The sequence below is a fragment of the Clupea harengus genome, chromosome 13, assembly GCF_900700415.2.
Source record: "Clupea harengus chromosome 13, Ch_v2.0.2, whole genome shotgun sequence".
NCBI classification, from domain to species: Eukaryota; Metazoa; Chordata; class Actinopteri; order Clupeiformes; family Clupeidae; genus Clupea; species Clupea harengus.
Window position 1 is genome coordinate 3,719,238 of NC_045164.1, and position 25,634 is coordinate 3,744,871.

At 41.9% G+C, this 25,634-nt stretch overlaps 2 protein-coding genes across 2 annotated transcripts in view; both read left to right on the plus strand.

The window, feature by feature from the left end:
• The window catches only part of LOC105890924 (sorbin and SH3 domain-containing protein 1), a 58,162-nt gene extending 48,583 nt beyond the window's left edge, over window positions 1–9,579 (plus strand). The window contains exons 22-28 of the mRNA XM_042709484.1: window positions 189–314; window positions 615–809; window positions 1,120–1,674; window positions 2,783–2,881; window positions 3,616–3,755; window positions 4,485–4,624; window positions 5,252–9,579. Coding sequence (XP_042565418.1) covers window positions 189–314; window positions 615–809; window positions 1,120–1,674; window positions 2,783–2,881; window positions 3,616–3,755; window positions 4,485–4,624; window positions 5,252–5,319 — 1,323 coding nt within the window. The 3' untranslated portion in view covers window positions 5,320–9,579. The remainder of the gene's footprint in view (window positions 1–188; window positions 315–614; window positions 810–1,119; window positions 1,675–2,782; window positions 2,882–3,615; window positions 3,756–4,484; window positions 4,625–5,251) is intronic.
• Window positions 9,580–10,026: 447 nt separating this feature from the next.
• pdlim1 (PDZ and LIM domain 1 (elfin)) lies at window positions 10,027–19,331 on the plus strand. Its single transcript, XM_012816966.3, has 7 exons — window positions 10,027–10,241; window positions 10,947–11,098; window positions 11,805–11,889; window positions 13,822–14,006; window positions 14,514–14,656; window positions 15,235–15,352; window positions 18,531–19,331. The coding sequence occupies exons 1-7, from the start codon at window positions 10,149–10,151 to the stop codon at window positions 18,715–18,717; spliced, it is 963 nt and encodes a 320-aa protein (XP_012672420.1). The 5' UTR covers window positions 10,027–10,148; the 3' UTR covers window positions 18,718–19,331.
• The last annotated feature ends 6,303 nt before the right edge of the window (window positions 19,332–25,634 follow it).

Here is a 25,634-nt window from a genome sequence, read left to right on the forward strand (position 1 = left end):
TTTTTTTCTGGTTTGTGAATCTTCAGAATTCATATCTAACATGAGTGGACATTAGTGGATATAATTTACATTAATTCATGTATTCTTTTCTGCTAACCTGTCTGCTAACCTCTTCTCTCTTTTAATATTCCCTCCTCTCCTCATCTGTTCTTTTCTCTCCTCTTCTTGTTCTTCTCTCCTCTCTTCAGATTCTTCCTCCCACTGAAAAAGCCCAGCCACAGAAAAGCGCTCCTGTTCAGGTGCTGGAGTATGGAGAGGCCTTCGCCCGCTTCAATTTTAATGGCGACACTCCCGTTGAGATGTCCTTCAGAAAGGCAAGGATGTCTAAGTGAACCTCACCATTAAATCCAGCACCAGTGTAAAGTTAGGACACACTTTTCTGAAACTAGATTAAGGTGCTTTCTCTTTTTGTCAGGGTACTCTGGACTTTTAAGATACATTTTACTGAACGTGTCTAAATTAATACCTGAAATAGTATAAAAATGTTTCTAGCTTGTGTTCTATTTTCTAATTGCTTTCTTGCTATTATCATGAATCACCCTGATGGCCAGCTAGTACAGCAGTGGCTGGTATGTGTGCTACTCTAACAGTGCTGTTCCTGGGTTGCCCTGCAGGGGGAGCGCATCATACTCATTCGCAGGGTGGACGAGAACTGGTACGAGGGCAAAATCGCCGGCACCAACCGCCAAGGCATCTTCCCCGTCACCTACGTGGAGGTGCACAGGCGACCCCGCGTCAAAAATGGAGTTGATTACCCCGACCCGCCCATCAGTCACTCGCCCCACCGTAGCACCAACGCCTCACCCCTGGTAAGCACACACACAGCTGTCTTACCACTGAGGTTCCTCCACAGAAACAGCTCAGGAGTCCCCGAGGGAATGAAAATCTGTGAATGTGTGTCTCATTATCTCTCTTTCTTTCTCTTTCATCTTTATCATTTTATTCTGTCTTTTCTAGAAGTGGTTTGTTTTCATAGATGCTTGTTTTTCACCCGTCCTTTTCTTGTGTCAATCTCTTATTCCTTATTTTTTCTCTTCTCCACTCTCCAACACTGCCTCCATCTCTCTCTCTCTCTCTCCCTCTCTCTCTTTATGGTCGGTTCTGGTTGGCTCCCTTTAGCCGATCCGTAACCGGCTCACCACCGCACCACTCCCTCTCCCGCGCTCCCCCGCGCGCTCCGTCTCCCCCGAGGTCCAGACCATCTCCAACGAGTGGATCTCCCTCACCATGGGGGCGGCAGGCCCCCCGACAGCCCCCACACCGCCGCTGCCCCCCCCACCCTCAGCCTCCTACCGCTGGGGCGAGTACCTGCCCCCATCCTACTCCGGCAGCCCAGTGCCCCCCGTGCCCCCCGTGCCTCTCATCAGTCACTACTGCATCTCCCCCATGGGCTCTCCGTCTGCCTCCCCCCTGCCCCCTCCCTACCCGCCCCGTCCCAGCTCCGCCACGCCCTTCCTCACCTTCACCCCGCCCACGGGCGAGGACTTCCTCCTCTCCCCTCCCTCCCCACGTCTCTCCCGGAGCCTGAGCCCATGCGGGGGAGCCGGCCTAGAGGGCTGGCTGACCGGGGTGAGCCCTCTGGAGAGGGAGCTCCACGACAGGGAGGGCCCAGAGGGTGGTCGATCTTGCCCCCCACGCGGGGGCCAGGGCAGCTGGGCCAATAGCCCTGCAGAGGTACCTCATGCATGGTGTGCGGTTGCTGCATCTCAGTGCTGTAAGGTTGGGGAGCTTGGAGGTCTGGGCTGTGTTGAAGCCGCAGCGATTTCTCCTCCTTGTAGCTCAGCCTCCCACAGAGGCGGTTTGAAATGGAATGACAGACTCTGTGAGCAGATGCGTGTTGTGATTGATGGCCGTGCTTTCACTTGAGAAACAGGAGGTGGCAGATTCCACAGTGCAAAAGCAAAGGCAATCATCCAAATGCAGTAAAAATTTCACCAAGTGGCACTGTATGACAATTCAAGAAATGATTAATTGATTTTGCGACATTTTGATAAACTAAATTTGTTTTTGTTTTTTCTGCCAAGATTGGGTATTTTATTCATGTTGCCTTTGCTTTTGCAAAACAGTTTGAAGGGAAAAAATGCTCCTGCTAATTTACAGTCTTTCAAACCATGAATTTTTGCAGACTTACGTGTGCTCACAATTAACTTGCACCATTTTTCAAAGTCCCCCGGAGGTGTCTTGTTTGTGAGAAGGAATGTTTTATTGCTTGTTCCTAACAACAGGAGTGAACTTGCATGGTGTGCATAAAGTTTCGCCGTAATCTCAAGTGCAGCTGTCCAATTATATGAAACCCAGTCTGTTTGGAGTGATCTTTGCACTTTTTAAAATTTTTATGCCAGGATGGATTCCAGTAAAGACAAAAGAAACGCTTGTATTTTGCCGATGAAGAAGTCAAGCACTAACGAGTGTTCAGTCCTGTGACTTTGTGTGGCAGGTTCAAGCTTAAGCATTTTATGGAAATGCAAGTAAACACGGTGATATTTATACGAATTTTCCTAAGGTTTAAAAAGTACCACAGGGGCATAGATGTTATTGCAGTATGTTGGAATGTGTGTGTAATATCTTTTTTTCCTGATATCTTTCATGTACCAAAAACATATTCTACCCAGATCTGAAATACTCTCCAAGCCCTGAAACGAGGGTTGAATTTGCCGTTACTAACAGCACATTTACTCCGTGTTTTCCGCATCCTAACAGGAATGTTTCCACCACGTCTACATGACTGTATGTTGCCCCTCAGCTCCTGACTCTGTGCTCCCCTCCCCCCTCTCTCCCTCAGCCTCTGAGAAATGAGAGTGACTACCACGGCCGCTCTTCCAGGAGTCCAGTCATGCTCTTCGACATCCAGGACAGCAACATGAACGCAAACTCATTCACGGTAAAACATTCCCCCGTAATCCTCTAACTACTGAAAATAATTCTCAAAGTTAGGTCCGTTAAAACCTTCTTCTGGGGAAATCATTTGAGGATTTTTAAGGGAAATGCAGAAAAGTACAATGATTTTACTCCTTACATTTGAAGTTTAAAAAATGTGCGTAATACATATAAACATGGTGAATGCAGAGGATAAAAAGTGTTCATGATCTCACAATCAGGCGTGCTCCCCTTAACCCACTGCTCTCCTTCATGTAACTGCCATCCTGTTCTGTCAGATAACCTTTACCTTATGACTAATCATATGACCACTTTAACATGCACGGTATACTCTCTGTTGTCTGTGCCCTTGTCAATGAGCATCATGTCTTCCTCCAGTGATTTCCACACTAATCGTTCTCTCTGTCTGTACATGCCCTCATTCTGGTGTCTCTGCCTCTACCATGCTTACCCACGGGACTCCATCCACCAACCTCTCCTGGTTTTCCTGCTGTTCCTCCTGGTGCTAACGGATTCCCATTTTCCCACCTCTTACTTACACGGATCCTCCTCTTCCTCCTCCTCCTCCTCCTCCTCCTCTTCTTCCCCTACTTCTTCCTCCACTTATCTGCAACTCCATCTTCTGCTAATTCCTTCTGCAACTGTCCCTGAACCTCCAACTCTTGCCCCTGACTGACTGACTGCTGCTGGGTGCCTGGTTGGGGGTTCGGTGGTGCACCTGGTCCTCCTTTCCACTAGGAGGCGGTGTGTAATGAGATCATGAATATAGCCGAGACCTCTGTGAGGTACTGCAGCACACTGTCTCGGCCCCTTGACTCTAGGCACAAGATGCCGCCTCATCCCAGTAAACACTCTCTCATCGTTTCCCAGCAACCACAGTCCCACAGCAGCAGTCCTGAACCTGGACGACTCAGCTGCGGAATGTGAGTACAGCATGCACACACACACACAGACACACAAATGCACACCCTACATACACCATGTGGTCATGTAGTCATTCATATCTGTATGTATTAGTGATGCAGTTGGCCAGAAACATACCATAGTTTTGTTTGATTGGTTTCCTTTCCATATGAACTCTGTTAGCATGAGGTAGATAATCCCGTAATTGAAACCAGACTGTGCTATTGATTTGAAGTATGAATGCCTGGTTGCTATTAACCCTGGGTGCAATCCTTATTATTATTATCATGGAAAGACCCTTTACAGTGTAGTGAAACTTCTATGATGGTGACATAATTTGTGGTAATTTCCGTGTATCTTTTCTTTATCTTTCCGTGTATCCGTGCAGCTTGTGGAACACATTGTTATCGCTCTATTATTCATAACTCAAAACACATAACTCCATTATTAATCTCTCAGACCATCTGAGAGGGAAGTTACAGATGTTGGTTAAAATATAAGTTGACAGTTTCTCGAAATTTCAGCATCCGTAAAAACAAAACAAAGCTGAGGTCAGATTCAGCTCCTATCAAAACTGACGCCATCTCTTTAGTACACGTTTAGTATATATAGTTAGTGATATACGTTTAGTATATATATTTAGAGATACGTAAGTGTAAGATGGTTAAATGCCATCTCTTAGAGTACGTTAGGTAAGACAATAGAATGAATGTAACTAGTATAACTCCTCTCTCCAGTTTCCAGGCCCTGTACAGCTATGTGCCACAGAACGAGGATGAGCTGGAGCTCCAGGAGGGAGACCTTGTCAGTGTCATGGAAAAGTGTGATGACGGCTGGTTCGTTGGTATGTGTCACATATCACTTGATAGATTTCCCACAGATAGCCAAATGTAGCATATGTGTCGGGGTGCATATCCCTATACTGTTACAATTGAATTACAGCCCATGTGTCCAGTGCCTATGTATATGGGTGTATATAGGAACCCATATATAAACACATCTTAATTTATATGAGGGTATTTTAAAGCTTTGGTATCAATTGCCATCACGCAGAAGCATTGCTGAGTTGGATTACAGGTACTGTAAACTACCTTTTGATTAGTTTGCAGACCTGTTGTTTGCTAGCTTAATTTCTGTTGAGCTATTTATGTGCATGCAGCATATGAATAGACAAGGTTCCCTTTTTTTTCACCTTCCTGGATACTACTTAACACAACAGTTTGTATAGCAGGCATTTCAGAATTCTCCCAAAATATACATTTTATTACACACCGATAGTCTATTGGAAAGATTACTTTTGTATTGACATTGGCTTACTAAACACAGCAGCCTCTCAAATGTCTGGAAAGTTATTGAGCTTATCATCACTGTTTTAAGTGCATAGGGCTTTCAAACAAGCCATTGTCATCGCTTCCTGACAGACTTCCTGTTTCTGATACCTCTTTTCTCTCTCTCTGTGTGTGTGTTACAGGTACCTCCAAGAGGACGAAACAGTTTGGCACTTTTCCAGGGAATTATGTGAAGGCCGTCAATGTGTAAAGTGTACAATTGTATAGTTTACCTGAGGTGATTCTAGAAGGATACCATGAATGCCTGTTTAGCTTGGGATGTCATTACCAACACGCTTGAGTTTAAAAAAAAATCTTGAACTATTCTTTTGTTTTACTTTCTTGAGGATTGTTTCCTAGCCAGGTGAATATAGTTGTCTGTGTATGTGATCAGTAAGGTTTGAGGTATGTCAGACAAGCACACTAGAGAGTCTATTTTCACATTCAAATGCATGGCACATACTTGCATAGAATCCTGTCACACATTGGCCTCAGCTATTACATTTATTTGCCTACATTTAGCATTTTCTGCTAAATATAGCACCATTAAATGTTCTACTAAGCTTAATCCAAGAATGACTCTACTGCCAACACTAACACAGGAGCAGTAAACGTTTCATTCTTCTTCTCCACACCCATACCATTTATCAGTCATAACAGGTTATCATCACGTAAGCAATGACACCAATTATTTACTCCAATTATTCATAATATTCTGATTGGGTAACCTGTGTCTGCATTTGCAGTCTGAAAATAGACCCTAAATGAATCAAGTGGGAGGTGTTGAAATGGAACATTTTAACCCTAACAGCCCGAGCGAAACCATGGCGTACTTCAGTACCTCTACTGTGTTGCACACCTGACTAAATCACATTGTAATCTAACTAGCTACATGGAATAGTGTGGTTTTAGTGATTTCTGAACGCCCCTCACAACTATACAGTGTATTCTTGCGCACAACAATAGCCTTGCCATATCATTGGAGGTATTACAGTAGATGTTGAAGTATGTCTTAGGCACATGAAAGACTGTAGGAGGCTTTTGTGGCGATATACAAGAGAACATTGATTGGAGTGGTCAAGACGACCTCAAGAGGAACCATGGAATCTGCCCAGAGTGGCCCTAGAGAATTCAGCAGTTCGTTATTCTTTGTTTCTTTATTACTTTTGCAAGATACCTGCTTTGATTTAGTCATGCGTTCCAACAACAATAACGAACTATACTTTCTTTTAAATTTACTAAATCAGAGTTAACCAAGTCCACTTAAGTGACTTGGCAGAATTGATAACGTATTTCCAAAGGAAAACCAGTAGCTGGTGGAGAGTAGTCAGGTTCACCGACAGACATCACACAGCATGTGGTGGCACATACTTGATGCTTGTCCAACAGACTATATTCCATGGTTTTGAATTTCAAAACTCATTGACCTCAAGTTGAACCATACTAACGTATGTGAACTTACAGGGACGCCTAAGTTTTAAAAAGTCATGCTATGGTTACATTCAAGGTGTGAGAGGAGTGTAAAATCCCGGTATAAATCTGTTCCATTTGGGTTTAAAAGTTTATAAGGTTACACTAAACATAAAAATCAAACAATTACCTCAGAGAAGTCCCTAAAAATTCCCAGTAACAGTTGACATATGGTCTTTGTCATTCTTACAAATACAATCTTGCAGACAACAAGTGCCGCACTAGTTCCATTGTGCCTAATAAATATGAAAGCCACAATCCTCATCATAATATCAGTCTACTCACTGATCCCACATCTGGTCTGGGTATACAAGGACACTGCCAGCTTGGCAGCTTAGTTCAGGCATTTTGTACAAATGATTCTCATTGTGAATGGTCAGATAAGCAATGCTTTACAACACAAAGTTGGAGGGCTAGTGTTAGCTGACACGCTAATGTTGTGACTAATCTGAGGGTTGCTGCAGCATGTTCCAACGCCTTGTGAGTTAATTTAACACGCCTAAATAGCTAGATTCAAATTCAGATTCTAACTTCCTGATCTAATTTCAGTGTCTGGACTCTGTCCACATCAGTTTTATAAGTAGGTGGACTGATAGACATAGCTACAGCGAGAATGTCGTTTTACCCATTCATTTGCTGGCAGTACATAGTACATTGGAATTTCATGGTACTCTGATAGCATTTCTTTAACAGCTGTAACAATCGTGTAATTGATTGTCCTCATTTAAAAGTTTCCCTGCTCCCTATTTGATAGCCTGCAGTGAAACCACAAAAATATATATATATTGGAAAGGAACGTATCACTGATCAAAGCACTTCTTTTCAACTGTACTCACATTTCCTGTTGATGTAGGTCAGAATGTATTCAATAGATCCATTGACTGGAGTAAATTAATGCGATAAGGGTTGATTTGTGGACACTGACTGGCATAATAACAAGCCCTTGTGCAGAATGTGTGTTTTTTTTTTTCATTATACAGCACTTCATGCAGTTGTTGGTTTGTCTTTTGCTGCCCACACCAAAGAGAGACAGGCAGGAATACCTTAAGAATTGCCATACGGATTCACTGAATTTATTTACATTGTTTAGCTGTGATATGGATACTGTAACATCACTTGTTTACATGGTCAGATAATATAGCTAACTTATGTGTGCATTTAAAAAACTACAGTTCCCCTCATGGTTAGAAATTGGTTGCCTAACAGAGATAGGTGGTTCTTGTGACAGCAAGAGTGTCAAAAGTTTAGTAACATAAGGGTTTTGACTTACAAAAGAATGGAAGCAAAGAAGGCACATCTGTGTTATTGTATGTATGTCTTTCTGACAACTTGTCAAACAAGTGGACAGTTACATTACGTTGTTATTTAACCATGTGAATTTGACTGTTGTTTTACACTACCAGATCAGTGTTTTTTCTTAATACATTAACATCCACTGCATTGGACCGTCCAGTGATATGATCTCTGTGAGAATGTTTTTATTTTAACTGCTCAAAATCCAGTTTTGCGTCTGTTCTTGGATCGGTTTGGGGCTATTATTGCACCATAACCACGCATCATTGTTCCATTATCACTTTAGAATGAATTGTGTAGGCCTTTGAATCTCACCGTTCCCATCAATAGTATCCCTTCACATCTGTTTTTATTAGCTTCTCTTCACGTCCACCTCAACAATCACTTTACAAAAAGTTTATTTCAGCTGACTGTAGTGTGACCCTGCTTACATTGCAGCTATCTATAACTGCCAAGCTGTGAAGGGCATGGGATTAGATCTTTCGAATAGTGTAACACAGAAAATGTAGATCATGACAAACATTTCACTCAGGAGGCCTTTCTTGACTATCTGGAGACATTGTGGGTACAGGAAGTTGGGTCACTGTGCATCAACACAATGATGCAATGCCTGTCTTTGGGCTGCACTAGCTCAAATCAAGTTTGAATGGCCATTTGAAGGCCTATGAAGACATACATCAATACATTTAATAAATGTTACAGCAAAGGGCGTAGGTAAGGTAATAGCCATTATAATACACTTTACGGACATAATTGTCAAGGACTTGCATGACTAATCATGTCACACCTTTGGCAGAATGTTGCGAATGACTCAAAACGAAAGAAAGAGTTACCCTAGTCCAACAATCTTGAAGTCCGTTCTGTCACAGACCACATATTACTGTCATACGGCGGGAGGGGATATTGATACTATTTTTTTGAGAGGGAAAAATGGCAGTGGACACCCAGCGAGTAATTTTACAGCGTAGAAATGGAAGGCATAACATTTATTTCTTTTTCTTTTGTTTTGGCTCCACAAAGCATCGGCTGATGTATGAATGTATTTATGTGGGGTTACAAACAGTGTCCTTGTATGTCAAACTGATCAGTACCTATTTCGGAGCATGAACTGATTCATGAAACCATTCATGAGCTTGTCCAATGAAATGTAAATATGTATTATATAAAAAAAAAGATGAGAATGCAAGTGATTCAAAGTCACACTAAAGCTCTATGAATATACCAGTTTATTTACAGGACCTAGAAGGATTTGTTTTATTTTTGGCAAAGCACAGAGTGAGAATTGTTGAGCACAGTCTGAAGCATATTTAACATTATGCTCACCATTGTCTATGGACTTATAACGCCTTATGTCACTTATGTGGTTTATTCAATTGTGCCTCATTTTCAGCTATCTTCCCAACTTCACAATAGCGCAGTGGGCCATGCCATGTTGAAGGATACTTTATTTGTCTTTATCACAGGTTTTAGCTTTCATGGAAGGAGAAAACGTTTACCAAGTACCATAGAGAGTGACAACACAGAGATGTTTATCATTGCCTCTATACATGATTCTTATAATTATGTGAACCTTTGAGGAGACGCACATTGCAGATTTTCTTTTGTTTGCTTATTTGCGGTGCTGTTACAATATTGAAAGAAAAACAATATTTACTGCTGTGATTTTCGGTATTATTATGCAATATTTAATAAACTACATTAAACTGCACAGTTGTCAGTTGTGATCTTTCATAGTTTATACCACACTTCTGATTCTTGTTGTACTCAGGCCATACTTCTCACCTTTTATGACTATAAACATATATATTAGTGAATGTCTAAAATCCCAAGAGTCTCTTTGTTAACAATAAGGCTCGACCTATGAAATTAACAACGAGAAAACTCCGGGTCGAGAATGTGACCCACAGTCTGCAACGGACATGTTTGGGTTTGCCTTGAGAGAATAGTCCCTGCCGCTTGCTGCCAGGAATCCAAAATTTGGGAGCGGCGCATTCCACATCCTGGGATTTGGCTCTACCATAAATGGTAAGCTTGCATCTAATCTAGTGACGTAACGTTACTCCCCTAAACAAACATTGGAGCCACATTCTTATCAGAGCACACTTCTGAGCAAACTATTCGCTGAATTCTCTTGAAGCACCGCCCCTTCCTACTGTGTTTTTTAGAACACAAGAGCAGCTCCCGGTTTCACAGTGGAGTTTATTGAAATCCCCTGCTTCAGAAAGTTGGCTTTATTTTTTTTGCAGTCCAGGAGATATTCAGTAAAGTTTTCAAATCATGCCCCTGCGGGTTGTTATGGAAGGTCCTGGGCCTTGGGGATTCCGTCTGGTTGGTGGGAAGGATTTTGAACAACCACTGACCGTCTCACGTGTAAGTGTCTCTTAACATGCTTGTTATTTTTTTAACAAGTTAGGCAGAGTCGAATTGTCTACCAGTTGAACTTGGCCTTGTGTGTGAGACGGCTAGTCCTGTACCGCGGGAAGCGTATTCACACACAACAGTCGTCTTTCTCTGTGTAACCGTATCACCCCCACCATTTAGTTTCGTGCTATGATGTTTAGAAAAGTCTTGTTTTAAAATTTCTAATGTGAATCTTGAATGACAAAAGAAGTTACGCTTTCTTACGATTTAACACAATCTCGCTAACTTTTCTGTAATTTACTGTAGTGCACTGAACAAAGATTTCGTGCCACTCCCCTGTAACATATGGATTAAAGCCTTCCGATAGAGTGCAACAACATCACGATTTCTCACATTCTTTGAGGAAATCGTTTCGTAAGAACTGTATTAAACTGTACATCCCGTTTATATAGTCAATCTTTGTAACGAAGAGGACCGACATATGTTTCTTTGGAAAGTGAAAATAAATCGTTAGCTTTGTATTGTTACATGGCCTTTTTTCAAATAAGGTGATCTGGGATAAAAAGGTTCAACGTAATGAGATGTCAGAAGTAGTTTGGAATAAAATAACTAATGCAAAAAGAGTTATTGTAATGATGTTGCCCTTGCAGATGATGATGATGATGATGATCGTGTTGTTGATGATGATGATGATGGTTCACCACGATTTACTAGGTTACCCTTGGGAGTAAAGCGGCCCTGGCCAACCTCTGTATTGGAGACACGATCCTGGCCATAGGTGGGGAGCCAACTGAGGGCATGACTCACCTGGAGGCTCAGAACAAGATCAAAGGCTGCTCGGAGGAAATGGCCCTCTCCATTGATCGGTATGGCATTACTAATGGCCTGATGGCTTGCACAGGCTTGCATGATTTCTTGTGTAGTCACTGTTGTAATGTATGTATTCTTTTCACAAGGGGTAAATGTTGTTATCAGTATGATATCACTGTACATTTGCATTCAAGTCATGCGATAACTTGCTAATGTATGTCCAAGCATTTGTTTTCAAGTGACGTTTTTCACTGAATTCAATGAGTGAGAAGAACTTAGAACTCAGTAACCACATTTCCTCTGCTTTCAAAAAAGTACGAGGATGATGCTGTAGCGGAACCCATTGGGTGTGTGTGTGGTTACAGCTCAGCAGTTCTGTAGGCCTATGTTTGCATAAGGTGGGAGAAGCTGGTAGCCAATGGTGAAGTAGACTGGTTGTTGAGGGCTTTGTACTCCCACTTCAGTTAATGGCTTTTGACGTTCTTTGTGTTGCTCCTGTGTTTTCTGATAAGACTTTCTCTACTATGCTTCAGCGCTTAGCAACTTTTTTCTGAGTAATGTGTGCTGTTAATGCTCTGTGCGAATTTCAACCTGGTTGTCGTAAATATAAATTTGACTCAACCTGCTGACGTGGGAACTGTGGAAACAGCCTGAAGTACATGAAGCTTTCAGTGTTTACAGTGTTCTGCTTTGGCACGAGTGCTGTGAATGGCGTGTTAGATGACGCTGTTAACGAGCACAGATATGCCTCTTTTATTGAAGGTCAGAATCCAAAATGTGGTCCCCGCTAACAACGGATGAAGGCAAGACCAACCCTTACAAGATGAACCTGGCGTCGGAACCACAGGTACACACCTCCTTTGTTAAGAAGACTGTTTCCTCAGTCATGCTCCCACTTTCACTGAGTCCCACAAACTGTCATCTCCCCTATTAGCACAGAGCTGTGCTCTGCCTCAACTGTATGTGGACATTAAGCAAATGCTTGTGTGGCCATGTACCCAGCGCTGATGTCACTGTTTGTGTCCTAACAAGAAATCTCCTAGGAGACCAGAAGGTCTATCACTCGCACCATGACGCAACAGGCCGCCGCTGCAAGCCAGAAAGGAAGTGGGAGGTCAAAGGCAGGGAGTGAATGTGTAGACGAGGGGGAGTTCAGGAAGTGTGTTCGGTCACATACTAGAGGGGAGGGAGGGAGAGAGAGAGGTGGGGCAGAGGAGGGAGGATTTTTGCTTTTCTATGGGGTAGTGCTTACACTAGAGGGCGAAAGGTAAAAGTGTTAATCAGCAGTTTGGTTATAGCTTGGCCGCAGCTCTCTGTAAAGATATGATTATGTGTCTTGCACTACACGGTTAATGTCATGTAATGCTAAAAAATGGTCAGTGGTTACATATCTTTTTTTTGGTCCTTTCTTGTGCGCCTCCAGTTACGCATGTTCTCCCCTACGCGCTCCGATCACGTCCACAGCACTTAACTTCAGAATGAAGGCGGGCTTGTGAAGGAGGCGTATTTAAAATAGAAGTTAATTCTGTCACAACCTCGTTTATTTTGGCTGTCGGGAAAACGTGGGGCATGGACTTTCGTATTTACCTTGTGAATGTCATTAAAATCCATGGAAAACATAAACCAGTATTACGAATAAGGTCGGACACTCATGGCCACTCGTGACAAGTGCTTTTCCATCTTTAATTGAACATTTTATTGAACTAACTATTTACCAGGTTTGTTGATAAGATCATGTGATTTTCCGTTTAGCAATGAAAAATACCCTAGACCTAATATGTTACCTTACATTACATTGTTAATAGAAATAATCTACTGCTATTTCACTAGATGAAAATCTAAATTTGACACACAAATATTGGGTTTTTGTACCTTTTTGTACTGGTACATGTACAATAATGTTACAAATGTGCCTACTGCTGTCATAAAAGGCAATATGGTATTTCGCCCTGTAGTGGTGCGTGACTAAAGCCCTCAGAAGCAGGTAGCTGAAAAGCGCATAGGTCAAGAGCAGCATACACATAAAAGGTGTTTACATAAGAAACACTCAGATTTTGAGTTTGCTCTTCCTTCATGGCTGCAAATCACAGACTTTAGGCAAGTGGAGAGTACGCGTAGGCTCTAGAGTGCGTAGCCGCACCCTTTTTTTTTTTTTTTACTTGCGCACATCAGAGAATCATGCTCATACTCACTAATGGCTTCCTTAGTCTTAGTGTAGCAAAATGGATGTATGCTTCAGGCAGGCTCTGTGAAGATGTATTACCCACCATGTGAGTTCATAATCATGCAGCTGTCTTGTCCTAAGGGGCCTGTGTTGTTAGAGAGCCTCTATTTAAGCCTCTTCTTCAGTTCTTTTGTGTACACTTTTCATAGACCGACAAGTTTTGTCAAGCCTCTGCAACAGCAGCAAAGCACAACAGCTTTTATTTTGTCTATCAGCTCATTTTGTGTTCAGCTGACAATACAGCACCTACCAGCATCAAGTAACAAAGCACAAAGACGTGGTCTTTAGTACATTTTGTGTCGTTTCCTCAAACCCCTTGTGTCAACCATCTGTTATTGTGTCTACTCGTCTTATTAATGTAAAGTTTTTGGTCCAATCACATGGTCCAATCTCCCTTGTACTAAGCTTTGGACAAAAGCGTCTGCTAAATGACTAAATGTATATATTTTTAACCAGGAGGCCAGGATTGGTTGAGAACATCTGGGATCTTGGTTAGTAAAAATGTGTGCAGTCAAACTCGCAGACTTTCATTTGTTTTGCCCAATCCTCTCTCAGGAGGTGAAACCCATAGGCGCTGCCCACAATAGGAGTGCCATGCCCTTCTCCCCAGCCGGCTCCAAGGTGGTCACCAGCCAGTACAACAACCCGGCTGGCCTGTATTCTTCTGAGAACATCAAGAGCTTCAACACTGCTGTGGATGATGTCCAGACGGTTGCCACCTCCAACGAATCTGGCAATGTGTAAGAACTTATACCTCTGTAATTGCTTTTTCTGTTTGCATTGTCCTAACTCTACAAGTAAGCTGTTTTGTATTTAGGGATAGACTTGTGTTGGCAGTTTGTAACAATTGTAAATGTCGAGCGCTTTCTCCTTGCTTGTTGTCCTCTTCAATACTAGCAGTGACTTTCATTTTTAGACATAGTTTGTGGTCCTATCTGTCCCTAAGACGAATGTTCTGGTAATTAGGGATGGACTGAGGGTGCTCGTTTTAAACATGAGTGTTTACTTGTTAGGTTAGTGGTCTGCTATTGACGTCATCAGCCAGAACTTATTTATCAATACTTTTACTGTAGTCCTCCCTTTTTTGACATTTCACATGGACCAAGGGGCTCTTAGAAAAGATAGAAAAGGCATAAGCACCGTCCTTATCCTTCATCAAGGAATGCTTGGGTATGTTCGGTATGTCTGGGTCGGTCAGGCTTATTTTCCCTCTTGAACTGAGCGGACTCCTCTGCCTTTTGCTGCAGGCCAGATTCCACCAAGGCTGCCGGGAAGCCTGGGATTCCCGCTGACTCGGAAGTGTACAAAATGCTTCAGGAGAACCAGGAATCCAACGAGCCGCCCCGACAGTCTGCATCTTTCATGGTGCTGCAGGAAATTCTTGAAACAGGTGTGCCACTTGGCTCTGTGAATTCAGCGATTGTTTGGATCTGGGTTTCAAATGCATTTCTGTATTTCAGGGTCCCTTAGGATAGATATGTTAGATTTTCAGTATCAGTCTCAATCATGAATAGTGATATGGAATAATGCTTTAACAATTATGAAGTGCTACCACTCCATTGCATATTGACATTAATCAAATCAGACTCTGATCTGTGGCATTTGCAGATCACACACTGGTTGGTTCAGCTTGTTCTTGTTTGTGTTGCAACATCAAAACTGCTTCAGCAAGTTTTTAACTGTATGAAATGAGACTACAGCACATGTTGATGTGTTTACAGTTGACACATTAGGCATGTATACTTCGCATTGAAAATGTATTTGTCAGGATCATTCTTATTCACCACAGGAGCTTTTTAAGAAGTAAGACTTTTGTGTGTGCTGTAATCTGAAAAGCCCTTTTCAACTGTGTAAAAACTGTACTTTCTGTACCAGAAAACAAGAACTCCAGCTAGAATAAGTCATTCACAGCAGTCTTGCAGCCACAGTGGTGCCATTTAGTCTGATGATGTCGTCTTATCACAACAGGAGACCCCGAAAAACCCTCAGGCTTCAGAAGTGTGAAGGCTCCCTCCAACAAAATGGGTGTCTCTGTGGGGAGAGCAGACAAACTGCCCATCTGTGACAAATGCGGCTCAGGAATTGTGTAAGTATCGCTCACCTGTGTATTGCTTATGGGCTGTCTACCTGTGAACTTCGAACTAGCCAACCGTGCAGGGTTTAGAGCGCACTATTGAAAAATAACTGAAACCTTTATTTACAAAGGTAAAGAGAACTGAAACCGTACTGACTTAGTGGTTGGACTAAGTTGTAGCTGTAGATTCATTGTAACACTGCAGAAGTGTACCCTTTTGGATTATCATTGTTACCATTAAAAAAAAAAAACACAGTACAGATGATTTCTTTATTGCACTAATTTTTGAGCCTTATTTGCTCATTTGTCGCCACCTTGTGGCTGCTCAGAAAGCTTTCAGCTGGTGTCAAGCATTCTTATGTTTGGTTGATATACTACCCTATTGGTGGAGGGAGGGTTGATATGAAGTGTTTCTGCCAATAGCTGCCTTCCTGGAGTGTTGATAACCCCATCTTATGAGGTGTTAAGGCTTAAGAGGCACCTTAAAGCTGTTCATATATGTCTGCTCAGAGACTCCCAGACCAGATTGTATGACAGTTGTGTCCCTCGTTACCAGTCTGGGTCCAGGATCAAATTCTCTGAACATCGTGGCAAGGTCACTGTATTCCTCACAGTCCCAACTCTCTGCCCAGTTTTAAATTTACCAGCAGCATAAAATTCACACCCTTGTTAGAATGTTCAGGGTTCCCACGGTCATGGAAATCCTGGAAAAGTCATGGAGTTTAAAATCCCATTTCCCCAGCCTGGAAAAGTAATGGAATTCAGTAAATGAATGAAAATACTAGGAAAAGTCTTCAAATTTGATTATGTTGTATGTACAGTGGGGAAAATAAGTATTTGAACCCCTGCCGATTTCGCAAGTTTGGCCACTTGCAAAGAAATGTGTGATCTATAATTCTAATGATAGGTGTATTTTAACAGTGAGAAATAGAATATCAACAAACAAATCCAGAAAACTGCATTTTATAACATTTATGACTTTATTTGTATTTGATGCAGAAAATAAGTATTTGAACCCCCAAGCAAACAGCAAGAATTCTGGCTCCCAATGACCAGTTATGTGCCCAAGAAGCACACAGATTAGTCCTCATTAGGCCTAACAAGGTACACCTGATCTCAACTGGTGACGTGTATAAAAGAAACCTGTCCAAAGAATCATACTTCACACCTTCAACCTCACCGCCATGGGCAAGACCAAAGAGTTGACCAAGGACGTCAGAGATAAGATTGTAGACCTGCACAAGGCTGGAATGGGTTACAAAACCATTGGCAAGCACCTTGGTGAGAAGCAGACAACTATTGGTGATTGATTATTCGTAAATGGAAGCAACACCAAACAACTGTCAATCGCTCTAGGTCTGGGGCTCCATGCAAGATATCCCCTTGTGCGGTATCGGTGATCATCCGAAAGGTGCAGAATAACCCCAGAACTACACAGGGGGAGCTTGTGAATGATCTCAAGACAGCTGGGACCACAGTCACCAAGAAAACCATTGGCAACACACTACGCCGTAATGGTTTTAAGTACTGCAGCACTCGCAAGGTCCCCATGCTCAAGGAAGCACATGTACAGGGCCGTCTGAAGTTTGCCAATGAACACTTGAATGATTCTAAGGAGGATTGGGAGACAGGATGTGGTCAGATGAGACCAAAATCAAGCTCTTTGGCATCAACCTGACTTGCTGCGTTTGGAGGGGGAAGAATGCTGAATATGACCCCAAGAACACCATCCCCACCGTCAAGCATGAAGGTGGAAACATTATGCTTTGGGGCTGTTTCTCTGCCAAGGGTGCAGGACGACTCCACTGCATCGAGGGGACTATGGATGGGGCCATGTAACATGGAATATTGGGCTTGAACCTCATTCCCTCATTCCCTCCCATTGAAAACGCAACCTTAAGGATTTGGAGAGGATCTGCAAAGAGGAGTGGACCAAAATCCCTCCTGAGATTGGTGTAAACCTGGTGACCAACTACAAGAAAAGTCTGACGTCTGTGCTTGCCAACAAGGGTTATTCCACCAAGTACTAAGTCATGTTTTGCTAGGGGTTCAAATACTTATTTTCTGCATCAAATGCAAATTAAGTCATAAATGTTATAAAATGCAGTTTTTTGGATTGTTTTGTTGATATTCTGTTTCTCACTGTTAAAATACACATACCATTACAATTGTAGATCACACATTTCTTTGCAAGTGGCCAAACTTGCGAAATCGGCAGGGGTTCAAATACTTATTTTCCCCACTGTAGGTCTAATGAAATGAAATGTAATGGTATTGTATTTTGCCATGGAGAATGTTTCAGTGTGTCTCTAGCCTATTAGAAAATGAATGGAAAAGGTTGTTGTTTAATTTTCATTCAATAATTAGGCCCAACCTGTGGAGTAAAGTACATGCACTTGTCGATGAAGGTCTTTGAAAAGAAATGGTGACGATGAAAAAGGTTGGGAACCCTGAATGTTGCTTTATGTCCCCTTGGTGTGATGAGCTGTTCGCTGACTGTCCTTCTGATCTATAACAAATCTAGTGTAGATCTGTGGAATGCACAGTAACTGATTGTCCTTATTCTGATGGCTGTTAATATCATGAAAGGGACAAACAAGACAACGTTTGTTTGCATGCCAGATCCATTTCAGTGGAGTTTTAGAATATTCAGGAATAAAATACAGTTTTAATCTGTAGGAACTAAAACAGCTTAAATGAACCACATATGGACCATCTGTCAGATTTAAATAACATGTTTCTCAGACGATGTAGTACATGTTAGTCTAAACCAAAGTACTCAGTTAGCACTCAAGTATGTTTTCCAAGTGATTTCAGGATACTTAAGACAAAGTGGTGTTCTCAGTGCAGGTTTAGAATCAGACAGTGCGGATCTCCCCGGTGCGGGGGGTGTTGATAGAGGGAGTAGTAAAGGGGCCGATCCATCTGGGACCGCCCAAACCACTTGACTCGAGTTGTGGCATGTAACTGTTTTATCTTGACAATGGAAAGCAAGTGAAAGTTGGCCTCAGGTCGAAAATGGAAGTGGTAACTATTTTTAAGCACTTAATTGCTCACCTTTGTGAAGTGAGATTGTTTACAGTCAAAATCTGTCATAAATCTTGTTAGATGAGTAAGTGGTGTGCTGCAACCATTCTGTTTGTTGATGGATGAGAAGTGTCTAGCAATTTCTTTTGTTTCCAAATTGCAGGGGGATGGTTGTGAAGCTGCGAGACAAGTTCCGCCACCCAGAGTGCTACACCTGCTCAGACTGCGATGTCAACCTCAAGCAGAAGGGCCACTTTTTTGTGGAGGACAAGATCTACTGCGAGAAGCATGCACGTGAACGGGTCACCCCGCCCGAGGGCTACGATGTGGTCACGGTCTTCCCAAAGTAAAGTGCCAATATGACTTCCCGGATATCCAACCTGGAAACGAGACTGGAGGAAATATCACAGGAATTACCTGAAAACATTCCAGAAAATGTAATGAGTTCCGTAAATGGAAGTGGTTGACGGCACATGGCATTGTCAGAGTGATCAGATTGGTGTCACCAGTCTTACGTATGACAGGATTATGATGTGTATTAATGCTGCCATTTAGTATGTAAAATGTTTGCACATATACTTTTGGAAAATGTATAAGTATAGAAGTCCACGGATAAGGCTTTCAGAAGGGTGCCACAGAAAGAAAATGGTTCAAACTTTGTGTATAGCACACATGCTAAATCAGAATATCCTTCAAGCAAATATGCCAAAAACTGCCTCAAATTAAGCCAAATCTGTGTTTGTACTTTTTTATATGATGAATTTGTAAATACGTCCAGGGTGTAAAAACACTGAACCAGTGTATGTCTCAGATTTTAAACCAGCATCAAGACAGGCTCAACCATCGCTTTATTTGATATAATAACTTTCTACGCCCTTCATGATGGGTTTATATGAATCACCAAAAACAACAGACTCTTGCAATACATGTAACTAAATAAATAAATAAACATGTTTTTACTTGAGTTGGTCTTTGCTGTTGCTAACTACTCAGGACTGTTCCACTTGTTTGCTAAGTGACCACTGATATAACTAAGAGAGTGGTCAAAATTATGACCTAATTTAATGATGGTAGTTGTTCATCGACGGAAATGCATCCCAGAACATACAGTGCCCTCCACAATTATTGGCACCCCTAGTGAATATGAGCAAAACAGGCTATAAAAAAATATGTCTTTGCTGTTTATCCTCTTGGTCTTTCACTCAAAATATTCACAAAAATCTTACCTTTTCATTGAAGTAAAATTATTGAAAGAAAAAAAAACTGTTGACATTAAATAAATATTTTTCCCCAAAACATGTGTGCCACAATTATTGGCACCCCTTAATTTAATGTTTTGTGCAGCCTCCCTTTGCCAAGATAACAGCTCTGAGTCTTCTCCTATAATGCGTGATGAGGTTGGTGAACACATGGCACGGGATCTGAGACCATTCCTACATGCAGTATCTCTCCAGATCCTTCAGACCACGCAGTTTCAGTTCACTGGTAATAAGCATTTTCATCATGTCATACGCACAACAACATCGCGCCATAAGCACATTATCTTAGGAACAATCTTTAAATGATACCTTTTAGTTCGTAAATGTCCACTTATTACAAAATACACAAGACACACAAAATGAAAATTAAACGTAATGTAACTGATTATCTTACTCAGAGTCATTCACTCATCAGAAAGATGAATTTGTTGCACGTGATTAGGTTATGAGTGACACATTTTATTAGTTTTTAAGTTATTTGGAAATGACAGTTCTCCACTAGATGGTGTCAGTGCCCAGAATGAATGGGTCATTCCTTTTTAAAAGAGGTATTCAAAGCCAGTAAAACTTTCTTTGTCATCTCCGCTATATATCTGCTATAATGATCCTCTGCTATAATGACCCTGATGACATGTTGCAAAAAAAGTAGCAAAATACATAGGGAACTATGTTCCGTATCTCCAACCATTTGCAGAACCCACCACACCTGTACTTTCATGGTCGCCCTCTCTGCTGGTCTGACCTTTGAAGAGTGTCTGTCAGATAACAACCGCCTATAACCGCCATCCCTGCAGTCTTCACTTATGGTACAAGGTGCATACCCTCAATGCTATGCTGAGCAACATCTATCAGTCTGAAACTGTCAGTGTTAAGACATGCGAAGCTGTGTGCTTAGAGTCCTTAATACATTATTTTAAAGCCAGAATTGTGCTGTTACTGAGCGCACAGAACTCCACAGTTTTAGGCCTCTGGATTATCAATCCTATGTTCCAAAGTTCATAATAGATGGACAGAGCTGTCTATCCAGACAGTGTATTATTTTATATATATATATATATTTAGTTTTAGTTTCTGTCCACAACTCACTGAAAAGAGCCCAGTTGTCTAGGCTAGAACTACTATTACTGATGAATGTTAAAGTCTGGAGCTGTACATTTTTAACTTTCTGAGCCATTGTATGGCTGATTCGGGTCTTGCAAGTTTTATTTGATGATATGATATGGTCGTCAATTGTTTGGTCAGTGAAGTCTTTAGAAATAGTATTCGATTCAACTATTTCCATGTGCCATAATTGCATTCTTTGTAAAAACCGTATTCAACGTTTGGATGTTGGACAGTCCAAGCATCTCTTTCAGGGACCATTCATTTTCATATGTTGACACCTCTGATGACTGCTGTTGTGGGATGTATCAGGGATGGACAGGAGGGTGAGTACAGGAGCCTGGTGGACAACTTTGTGCAGTGGTGCAGACACAACCACCTGCAGCTGAACACCTCTAAGACCAAGGAGATGGTGGTGGACTTTAGGAGGTCTCAGCCTCCTCTGCTACCAGTCTCCATCGAGGGGGTCAGTGTGGAGGTGGTCAACACTTACAAATACCTAGGAGTGCATCTGGACAATAAACTGGACTGGTCAGCCAACATTGATGCAATCTACAAGAAGGGGCAGAGCCGTCTCTACTTCCTGAGGAGATTGAGGTCCTTCAATGTCTGCAACAAACTCCTGCGCATGTTTTACCAGTCGGTGGTTGCCAGCGTCCTCTTTTATGCTGTGGTGTGCTGGGGAGGCAGCATTAAGAAGAGGGATGCGGGGCGACTGGACAGGCTGGTGAGGAAGGCGGGAGCTGTTGTGGGCACCGAACTGGACTGCCTCACAACGGTGGCGGAGAGAAGGACCCTGAGTAGGTTGCTGACTATCTTGGACAATGTCCACCACCCACTACACAGTACTGTCAACAGACAGAAGAGCATATTCAGTGGCAGACTCCTGTCACTGTCATGCTCATCGGACAGGCTGAGGAAGTCCTTTGTCCCTAGGGCCATTCAGCTTTTCAACGCCGCGCAGAAGGGGAGGGGGAGGGAGATGGACTTCTCTGCATGAGTCTACCTCAGTCTGCCCTCCCCTGCTCATCTCATCTCATCTCAGCCCCATGCACAGACTTTACCACCTACATATTCTGCACTATCACTTTGCTCTTTGCACTTTCCAAACACACACACACACACAAGCACAAGACCACTATCTTGCACTACCCATCCTCACAAGCACAAGAACATTATATATATTTTTGCACTCTCCACACCAGCAGCACAAGATCACTTTTCACTTTTCACTTTCCTCCTGGACACCGACTCTGTCAAAATCATTGCACTCTGCACAATAGGGTCAGACCCTTTCATGTACCTGGAAACACACTATGTTCTCCCTATGTGTATGTATATGTGATTTATGTATGTATGTCGGTGAGGTGTATAAGTGTATAAGTGTATTTGTGTATGTGTATAAGCTACTGGATGACCTAAATTTCCCTCGGGATTAATAAAGTATCCATCTATCTATCTATCTATCTATCTCCTTTTGGGCTCCATTGTACGACCTGTTTTCTATCCGCTATTTTGACCATGGGGGTTGAGAGGTCACTGTGTTAATTAATACAGGCTGGGTCACTAGCCTCTGTCGCTATAGCGACCTATACATAAAGGCTACTTCACGGCTTTTGTGGTATTTTGGCACTCAGTCAGTCAAGACACAGCATGATGGCAGAGTTTTGGTCAGAGGTGAGACAGAGAACTACTCAATTTGAAGAATACCAGTGTCTGTACAACATCAGTCAGGGAGCATATGTTAACAAAGTAGCACGAATTTACGCAATTCGACTGACTGTTGGCTGGTAAGCCACGTTAAGTTTGCTGACTAACTAACCCGCTAGCTAGTTCATGGCCACTCACACTCCCGGGAATGCACCAACCTCACAGAAAACATCACATATGTTCCAGTACGGTCCAATACAGAATTTACAATCAACTCTGCTTCTGTCGTATCAGAGTATTAAAAAATAACTGGTACATCTCGTGACATCATGCAATGAGTACACTTCACTAGTGAATCAGCCAAATGATAAAACCGATCTAATATTTAATATCTAATCATTTGATAATTTAGAATGTAATAATTTATATCTAATTACTACCTAGGAACCTCAATCAAAACATCATTACTGAAATTGCAAAAAAAACATAAGCCTATACAGCCATCAATGGTGTATAATTTGGCTAGGCAGTCTACATCTCTTGCAAATGTAACACGAAAGTATGAGTTTATTATGAAAACATACAAGGGAGGAAAATACAAGTTATTCAAGAGTAAATACAATGTATAAACTTTAAATCAATGACAGAATCAGTCCAGAACTTGTAAGGTGCTGACCAGTGACGATGGTCTTGGCATCAGTGACCTGACTGTGAAATTACAGTCCAAATACATTTGCAGGTACAGATCAGCGGTGCAGAAAGAGCAGGTAAGTCTATAATTTCAGAGCTGCGATCGTTGAAATCACCAGTTTTGATTTACTCTAAAAGCTGATGGCCCTGGGAAAGCACCGGTACCTGTCATGTCCAAAACATTTCCCAGAGCTTCAGAATTATGAATGTCACGGCAACCAAACTCCTCAAACAGCATACAGGTAGATTGCCCTCCAGCATCTTGCCAGCAAGGCGATGGCATGGGGGAAGTCCATCTGGAAGAACATGTGGTTGATTGGCTGCTATATTCATTGGCGCAATAGTCTGGAGACATTAGGTGAGTTTGGTATGCCTCGATGGTCAAAGTATGTCCCATATAATCTCCCATTCTGAGGGTTTCCGTCAATGCCCATATATAGTTGTGCGCAAACCTTAATGTCTCTATTTTAGTTAATTTGGCATCATCCGGCAAGGCTGGTAGGACATCTCTAAGTGCATCCAGCGCTGAGTTGAGATTGTGCATGCGGTCCCTCTCTCTGCCATTCGCCTTAATACGTCGACTCACTCGCCGTTTGATCCAGTGATGGTTAGGTTTGGATCGGAACCTCCCAATTTTTTTATTCTCATCAATACAAATCCGTTGGTCCTTGGAACTGCTTGAATCTGCCATTATCACACTGCTCCTTGACGCAAAGATGAGTTGCTGATTTTTGCTCCTATTGCGTCCAGAAAGTTGGGTTGACTGTTCATTGACGTCAGATTTACACACCGTAGGTCTGTCGGTGGACTGGCACGCCGATTTGGGAGACATCCTTTTAAAACATGTCTGGAGTTATTAAACAGTCAAATAATTTTACAGTTTGCAATAAAATCAATGAAATGTGTATTTGTTGCGTCACACACATGCTTCACAAAAAGCGTCAGAAAATTGGTAAAAGTAATAAAAACAAACAAATATTTGAATGTTAAAGTTTCATACGGATGCTCACCTGTTCCAGTTGCGCTTCACCAGATTAATTGAATGACAGAGTCCTTAATGTAATGGTTGTCAGGTCTCAGAGTAAGGCAGGTATTTCCGTGGAAGCAGCAAAGTCTGAAGTCGTCGTGCCTTTTTCAGTTTCAATGACGCATTGATATTCGGCTTGGTAATTTATGTATCTTTTACCTTATCAGTGCGCAAGGAGCGTGCCTAGAGCATATAGGGCTGGGAAGTGGCCAATCACCTTCTAGAGAGGTCTTTGAGAGGTCTCTTCCCAGTCAATACTTGAGTTTCAATCCCCAAGTGCAACAAAAGACAGCATGATCGTGAAGAGGGCCGTGTGGAAATTGGTAAACAACTCGTTTACGCAGACATTTGAACTGAGCCCCGCACACCTTTCATGCCAAATACTTCACCCTTGTTCACTCTCTCTTTTAAATTGGTTATCTGTCTTAAACAATTCAGCTGGACGTAATTATTTATTACTAAAGTTTAGCTTCCAAGAAAATAACTGCGTAACCCACAATGGAACTAGAGCGCACGCCGTGTAAATTGTTATTGGCCTATATAGCCTACAATGAAAAAGAGTTACGCATTGAGGACTAAAAGCGTATACTAATTGATTTTTCTTAATTTACTCTTGGAGAATTGGCATTCATCCTAAAAAAGTAATTAATAAGTTACATCCCCAACGACACTATAATAGTATTATATATTGCGCTTTATGCACTCCAAAACGAGCTTTCAGAGTAAAATTAAATAGTTTAGCGACTGGCTATTACAAAAAAATGATTTGGCCAAGCCTGGGTTAAACTGGGACACATTTGGAATTATCTGCTGTGTTCTCAAGACAACGCCAACGATATACATGTATTTGTTGTATATCAATACATGTTAACTCGTTTATTGAAATAATACGCATTTCCAAATTGAGACAGTTCAGTTGTGATTTACGCCGTGGATTATTTCGATGAAGAACTCCGAAAAAAGGAAAACAGATTTAGTTGAAATGCAACTAAGGCACGGTTATTTCGTTCAATTCTGTTATTAGTTTGTACAAATAAAATACAAAATATTTAACCGACCGTGGCTATTACGTGCGCCCTGGCGTCACCTGTTTGGAGCTATCATTGAAGCAAGAGTGTGTACTTTATATATTATTTTTACGAATGATCTGGAAAGCTTTACAAAACAAAGGGGCACACATGTTCACTTTCTTCTTTACGTACCTTGTATCTTAATCTTTTGGCGTTTATGAGACAAACTTAGTTTAACATTGGATGTTTGCCATTGTCCGCGCAGTGCCCAGATAGGTACTTCTCGACATTCTAACTAAATATGTATTTTGGGGGGCATCTGATAACCATATGCTTTCAATAAAATGGACAAATACTCCTAAGAGATAGGGGATGTTGTCATGCTGTTATAAAAGGCTCCAAATAGTACCGCTTTACAAATAACCATTCATGCCAAAACCATATTCGCGTATCGCGGACAGGTGTGAGTTTGAATCTCTCAGTTTTGTCTCCTGATTTTTTATCAGTGTCTTGTAATATCCTGCTTGTTA